At 44.7% G+C, this 7,873-nt stretch overlaps 1 protein-coding gene across 1 annotated transcript; it reads right to left on the bottom strand.

Moving 5' to 3' along the window:
- Positions 1–85: 85 nt before the first annotated feature.
- KNSTRN (kinetochore localized astrin (SPAG5) binding protein) lies at positions 86–6,037 on the bottom strand. Its single transcript, XM_074998841.1, has 8 exons — positions 5,521–6,037; positions 3,439–3,571; positions 3,199–3,261; positions 2,731–2,830; positions 2,450–2,564; positions 2,004–2,062; positions 1,804–1,878; positions 86–646 (listed from the first exon to the last, which is right to left on the bottom strand). Exons 1-8 carry the CDS (start codon positions 5,960–5,962, stop codon positions 515–517), a joined length of 1,119 nt encoding a protein of 372 aa, XP_074854942.1. The 5' UTR covers positions 5,963–6,037; the 3' UTR covers positions 86–514.
- Positions 6,038–7,873: the final 1,836 nt, after the last annotated feature.

Genomic DNA, 7,873 nt, shown 5'->3' with positions numbered 1-7,873 from the left:
AGAGAGTGGAGGCAGGAGGGAGGTAGGAGAGCAAGAACAGCATCTTGAGAAAGTGGTGCGAGAAACGCCACTTAATCTACAACCCCAGTGAGGGTAATGAGTTTATTAGAATTTAAAAGTACAGTTGAGGAACAGCACAGACATTAAAACAAGCCCAGAGAGGAAGCTTCTCCCCTGCCCCGCCCCAAAATAGGGACACGTCTCTATTTTACATCTTAAAATGCGTCCTAGCAAAAGAGGTATAGTCACAAGGCTTGATTTTTTTTTTTTAAAAGTAGAGGACGTGTACAAAAAGTAAAAAAAGTTAGTTATGCTATAAAGGAGAACCTGCTAAGGTGGAAGGACTTTTAATACATCAATTAGGTTCATCAGTCTGCTTAAAAAAATTCTGGTAAACTCTGTGACCCAACAATCTTCAATTCCTTTGTTTACTGTAAACCATGGTTCTGAATAGTCACGTGTAAGGTGAAGCTGATGAAGGCACAAACATGACACAAGGATTAGTCCTTATTCCTCATGTATCCAAGAGGAGCTCCACCTGACCAGCAGTGGCAGCATACTCCTCTATTTCTTTCTGAAAGGATGGCTGCTTCTCCAGGAAATTGTTTCGATCATTCTCTGCCAGTTTCCACATAGCTGTTGCTGTCTATATTGAAAGAGCAAATTAGTGCACAATAGGGGCTGTTACAAATATGTATGAGAAAGCAGACCTAAAAGCACATGGATGTTTTGTAAGTCAAGCCTGACCAGGTAGACTACTTTGCTTCATGCCCATTTCTTGTCATCTCCTCATTAAAGCACCAATTTTTTTTTTTTTTACTAAGACATCCTGTTGAATTTTAGCCACTGGTAACATAACTCCTGAAAAAAATCAAGTGAGAGCACAACTATATTTTTGTCTCTATCCAGCTGAATCAAAGATAACTCAAAGATCCCAGTTTAAGGAACTTTGGGTATTCTGAACTTACCACAGCAGGATTTCTCACCCTGAAAAGCCACTTGTGAAATACTGATTCAGAGGTATCTGAAATTTGGCCATACCTGTGCTCGTTTTATGGGCCTTATTGTAGCATCTGAGCACCTTGCAGCCTAATTTATTCTCAGTACCCCCATAAAAAAGTTAAGTACTTTTCTCCTTATTGTACAGATTGGCAACTGAGGCAGAGTCCAGATGTCATGCTCAAAATCCCACAGGAAGTCTATGGCAGAGGAGACAGTTGGACCCAAGTCTGAGTTCCTGGCAAGTACCCAAACTACAGGAACATCCTTGCTCCCATGAAGTCTAACATCTGTCATTAATAGGGTCATCAGATTTTTAGTGACACTAGTTGCCAGGAACTTCAACAGATGTGTAACTTTGCACTTCCAGAATACTACTAGTGCCATTCCCACACTCCTCTCCATTAGCTTCCTGACACATCATTCTTTTTCCTTTGGAGGACTCAAGTTCAAGTTCTACCTACATTTAATCCCAATTCTCTGATTATAGTAGATCTTAAACTAAACTGAGATGGCAGTTAATTTCAGTGACACCATACATTTTAGCTGTAATCTCTCTGTGATTTTTGGGAACTTAGTACCACGCAGAATGTCCTTATTCTACAAATATTTACATCTGAAGACAGAATAAAAATTTTGCTCAAGTTCATTGGTTTGTTCAAAGAGAGCCATGGAAAACAGAATTTCAGCTACACTGAGATACAGGATTGGTGACTATAAACAAACATTATGGGACTACAGGAAACTTGGCCACACCCATATATTCAACTGCCTGGTTGGGGATGAAGCAAGGGGTTGCCTTACCTGAAGCTCTTCTTTCTGTTTTGCAGCTATTTGGCTGAATATTCTTAGTTCTTCTTTAAGCTTCTCTGTCAGCAACTGAAGAAAACCCCAAAGAAACTGGTTTATCCAGGTTCTGCACCACACAGCAATTGCTTCTATCAATTCATAACTTCTAGTAAACAAAGTCTGTTTAACCCCATTCCCTTCTGACATACACTCACCCTTGTTTGCTTCTGACACTCCTTCATATCTTCTGTCTCCAAGATTTCATTGCCTGTAACTGGTTTATAAAATACTTCCATAAGCTTCTTCAGTAGTTACCCATACCACTCCCCTCTAGTTGTTAGTGAAGTGAATTAACAGAGTGAAGGTGAGGTCTATCACCTTCTAAACCTGCATACTAAGAGCAAATCAAGTATGCTAGGGAACTCTGAATCCGGTTCATCCGCAGTAAGCAGACAACCAGATGAAACAACTTCTCTTTCAGCCCAGAGCAATTATGCTATAAGAAAGTCTCTGCTACTTTAAGGTCAAGAATGACTGTCAAATGAACTCCCTGGTTACAACAAAAAGCTTGTTCCTGAAGAATGAGGGTACAGATTAACTGTATGGGTGGAAAGTGGGAGCTAGTTCTCCAGCTCATGCTTAGAACTACAACAGTCTTTACCTGGATCAATATTTCTGCTTTCTAAAATCACCATCCAGCTGTCTTGAAATTTCTTTAGCTTTTGGACTTCTTCTTCCAGAACTTCATTCTTTTCTTTCAATTCTTTTATTGTGCCCTATCAGTACCACACAAGTTAATCATTAGAACCTCTGAAAATATTCCTTCTGCTTCCTCCCACCTTCTTCCCCATTAGCAGCCCTACCTGCTCCCAGTGCACTGGAGATAAGTTCTTAGATGCTGATCTAGTACTTACCACTTTTTAAATGTGGACTGCTTTTTACCTGTGCACCTGTCAGCTTTGAGTGCAGTTGCTGTTTAGCTATTTCCAACAACTGGTTCTTTGTCTTTAGCTCTGTCTCCAATTTGTATCGGCTCAGGGGTCTATAGAGAGTCATCACCAAGGATTTATTAGATGCCTGTTTATGGTTAGCATTCAGATAATTATTTGGTTAAAACATGAAGAGGAAGATGTTACGGTTTCTTTTCCCTGAATCAACTTCCACTTTTGGCCTGTTCAGCCAAGAAACATCAGATAACATTCAATGCACCTGCAATAACGTAACTACTTATCTTGAAAGATGAAGTGTGCATCGTACTAACCATTAGCTTGTTTTGGGCTCCATGTATCTGGAATTTATTGTTGGACATCAGCATATGAATGAGATCATGCTGTCAATTACCATATAAGTATGGGGCACATCAGCACAGCAAATAGTACTATTTGGGAAGGGTTTTTTGTACCAACTTACCCTCGTGCAATTGCTGCTGTCTTTTTAGAAAGGGGTTCTGCTTTCTTGGTAGACCTACAGAAACTGAAATGGTGGAAGTATCGTTACTATCAAAGCATATAGCATTTTGCCATACCAATTATCAACTCACCAAAAGTCTGATTTTCTACGTATATTTTTGGTACTGAGTAGAGTACCTTTTGGATATTTTTTAGATGGCTAAAAACCTGAAGTTTGTCAGTGAATCTACTTTCCATTTACCTTTGGTTTTTGGCTTTGAACACACCATCCTCTGGAATGTTTGAGCTAAAATTGAAATTGGGAGTTTTGCTGAATTCTGGCTTAGCTGTTTTGTTGCCATGTTGTTTCTTTGATGGAACTGGTGGCTGCGTGTCTGCAACAAGATACACATCACAGAACAATGTGAGAAATTAACGAGAGTCCTGCAGCTTCCACACGTGCATAGAAATCTTGAACTTAGGCACCATTATTTAACATATTGTTAGAGTGGCGGTGTCGAATGTGGCAAACTGGATAATGCAGTGTGGTGAAGCAGCTTGTTAGAGCTGCACATGTGGAGTGCCCTCCATGTCCCACCCAGTGGTGGGGCAAAGTGTGTGACAGCAGCAATGGCTCCTCCTGCAGCTTGCTCGGGGCCGTGGAACAGTTTGGGGCTGGGTAGCTTACGGCTCTGGCAAGTCACTGACAGTTTGGGCCTGGGGGGAGTGCCTGGCTGGAGGGTGTGTGTGGCAATTGTTAAATTTCTTTCAGGCACCACTGTGTTGGAGTGAGATGTTAACATACAAGTGATTCCTCAAGTAGTACCCCACCCCTACAGTCTCCAAATTCTGAAAAGGAAACAGGCACAGAGTGGGGAGGAAAAAAAAAAACAACCTCTGGCTGGGCTATTGTAAGACTTTTTAGAATGCAGTTTACCAGTTCAGTACTTAGTGGGATGGCTTGACACCCAGGTTTAATGACTGACAATGATTTCAACATCAGGCAAGTACATGAACACTGCTTTGATAGCCATAGTTGCTCAATGTGGAATGAAAAACAGATCTATTTAAAATTTGTAAGGGTCAGATGACCTAATTTGATTTAAGAAGCTACAGATTTTTGACATTTAAAAAAAATCACATCAGGTCATCAGAAAGCATTTTCTCTGAATATAAAGAGACTCATGATACTCTGAACCCACTCTAATATCTGATATTCTGACTAATGGAAAGCCTTGTTCACCTCAAACACTCCCAAAGTGCAGCTGCTTGTTAGCAATAGGAGCATTATTGTGAAGCAGCCACAGACAGGTTTTGACCATTATATTTAGCCATCCTCTAAGCAAAGAGACAAAACTGTGGTTAAGATGATTTCACTTGGCTTAAGCTGGCTCTGACAGTATTGCTACCACTGGTTGAACTGCACTAGTACTCGACCAACAGTAGATTTAAAAAGCTCAGCAATGATGAAAGCTGCCATTTTAAAAACAGTAAGCTACGTTACAAATGTGAGATATCTACTATGCTGTAAAATTTAAAGCCAAATTGCAAGGCCAGCAGTATATGCTTTCTGGAAACTGACCTAACCAGTAACAAACTGACATGCATTGACTTTTCTTTTTTTTTTTAAATACATTTATTATCTTCCCCCCCCCCCACACTAAAAACACATGGAGCGAACACAAACCTAAGAGGCAAAGCATGGAGAGTTTCTGACCAAAACAGAAGTTTCAAGAGATTGTGAACAGGTGAAGATGGCACACTAAGGGTTTTCTGTTTTATCAGTTAAGGATGCAAAATAATATAGGAGGACCTATAGCAGTTGTTAGTAAGATGAAAAGCATTCTACAGATTAAGAGATACTCATGATTTTACTAAATTATATCAATGATCAGTTGTCCAACTGTTCAGAGATACTCTAGGAAGCTAAGATCTATATCATCTTCTGAAACCAAAACGCCTAAGTGCCTCTTCTAAGAGAATTCTGCCCAGGCCCATGTACTCCTAGAAGTGAAAGGAGTTGTATTCTTTCCCACCAGCCTGTTTTCCCAATCAATCAGAGCTGACAGTTGTGCACACTCTCTCCCTCGTCCTATGGTTTTGACACACAAACAGGTGCTCGACCAACGAAAGAGATGTGACTTGTACTGTGAAACAATGTGTAACATCTTCCAAGGGACTACGGGTGGGTGCAAGAAACAGGCAATAACACCTCGCTGCAGCCCCCTGGCACGGCTGTCCCCGCCGCACTCCGAGGAGGTAAGCAGGGGGACGCGCGGGCCCGTGAGCAGGGACTGAAGCGCGCCCCGCAGAACGAGGCGCTCGGCCGCCCGGCGCCGCTGACCTGTGGGGAGGCGGTGGCGGCAGCTATAGACCGGTATCCTGGAGGTTTCGCTCTCCATGGCCAGTCCGTGCAGCGCGAGGCCACGGGCGGGGAGGGCCGCGCGGCTGCCGGGGACCGGAGGTGCGTCCCCGAGCGGCCGTCGCGGCGCCCCCACACACTTCGCAGGAGCCCGGCAGCCGGGGAGCAGCCCCCGCCCCGTCGCCGGCGGCGAAAAGAGCCCAGCGGGCCGCTCTGCGTTGGAGCCGAAGCCTGGTCCGCTGGCCCCCGAGAAGCCGCCTCCACCTCCCCGCACTCGGGCCTGACCCAGCGGGCGCCCTTCCGTTCCCGCCGCCCTTTGAAAGAGGGGCGGGGCGAGGAAGCGCGCAGGCGCAGAGCCGGATGACGGCGCGGATGCGGCCGGACTTTGCACATGCGCGGAGGGGAAAGTGAAGTTCTCCAGCATCCGGATTCACTCGCTGCCTTGAACCGCAACGGCTAAGTGGGAGGCGTAGGGAATGCGTCCGCGCGCGCGTTCACGCTCGAGGAGTCTCCCTCGGGCGGCGGAAAGGCCGAACCTGTGTGGCTCGGGGAGCCGGAGGGCGGTGTCCTGTTCTGAAAGGCGGCCAATGGGGCAGCAGAGTCGTCACCCTCAGCCAATGGGGCCGCAGGGTCGTCATCCTCTGTCCCGCCCGCGTGCCTAGCTGCGGCACGTGCCTCGTCCTGTGTGGCGCCCTAACACATGGGGTCGGGGCTGCGGTGCCGTACCCGAGACGATACAGGCAGCTCGCGCAATTTCTCGTGGGCGGGAGTAGGTGTAGGACCCCGCCTCCTCGTTTTCGGGGTGGGGGAAGGACAACCCTGAGTAACCTGTAGGCCAGGGCTCGGGGGCATGTCCTTGGAAGGACAACTGCAGGGAAGCAAAGAGGAGCTGCTATGATTGGGCGGAGCGGGTGGGGGCAGGCAAAATCCCCCCCCCCCATCCACAGGCATGCCAGGCATCTACATGGCAAATGCACTTTGTCAACAGTTTGGCGACAAAACCTGGCACATCCACTGGCAGCATTATACTTCTTCCTGTTTTGTTGGCGAAAGAGCCGCCTAGATGTTTCGCTGTCCTTAGGTCAACAGGGCTTGTGGTTCACCAGACAAGCCTGTTTGCAGGGCTTCCAGTCAGCTGTTCTGTCAAGAGAGGGCGGGGCAGCCTGACTGCTCTCTGTTGACAGAGCAGCTAACCCTTTCAGTCTGCTTTTATGTGTAGACTTGACCTGTTCACAAGTTTTGCCAGGAAATCCCCTCTGAGGAACCTATCTCAGAGGGCTGGAAGGGACCTTCAGAGGTCACTGAGTCTAGTCTTTTACACTCACAGCAGGACCTATCACCAGCCTTGACAGATTTTTTTTTTGTTCTTTTTAAATCTATTTGCCGAAGATCCCTAAATGCCCCTCTCATGGATAGAGTTCACAACCCTGGCTTTAGCAGGCTAATGCGCAAACCACGGAGTAACTTGTGTGCACAGAGACCTCCCATGTAGACCTTTGAAAGGTACCCATGATGCAAATGTTTATCATGCAACAACAGTGACCATCTTTTTAAAACTTTATTTTAAAATGATTTCGACAGACACAATGATATTCACAGTCCCCAAACAGTGGGAACTAAAAGGTACACTACTCACAGATAAGAACACACTGGCATGAATAAGACTGAAGCACATTTTATGGACTCTAGTACTTCTAAAATTCTAAATACTACAGTTTGTAATGGAATTTCAACACACTCCAAATTGCATTGTATCTGCCAGTTGCCCCTAAAAAGTGTGCTTAGAGGTCAAAGACAGACGTATAACTGTATTTTAGAAAACTCTCTACTTAAAAATGAAAACAAGATCAGATTTTTCAGACATCTCTCTCTCTCTCTCTCTCTCTCAACAAGTAAGCCAAATCTTACTTTCCCCCAACATCCTTTAGCTTACTTGCCTTTGAAGAGACCCCAACAAACCCTCTGGAACTCAGAACTTGGCCACAATACTTGAATGAGGATGGATAGTTTTAAGTTTTGCTACTATTTTTTATTTTTCTGAGTATATAATACAAGGCATTTCCATATGTCTGCATATTTATCTTGTCTCTTCCTTCTTTTACATAAACTTGAAAGATAAACTTTTCCAATCAAGAATATCATGTACTCTGGCATGCAGCTAGAACAAGTTACATTTTTAAATTAAGCAGCTATATAAATCTTTGCAGGATCAGTGCCTGCGATAGAACACAGACATAGTGATTTTCCCACAGCTGAGCCAAGACCAGCCTTGCCCCACTACTAGTTTTATCAGGCTATCATTACCAATATCTCTCATTGGAAGATCAAACAGAAC

Source organism: Carettochelys insculpta, chromosome 6, assembly GCF_033958435.1.
Source record: "Carettochelys insculpta isolate YL-2023 chromosome 6, ASM3395843v1, whole genome shotgun sequence".
Taxonomy (NCBI): domain Eukaryota; kingdom Metazoa; phylum Chordata; order Testudines; family Carettochelyidae; genus Carettochelys; species Carettochelys insculpta.
The sequence above is the reverse complement of the archived record's forward strand: the minus strand, read 5'-3'. Positions and strand labels throughout refer to the sequence as shown.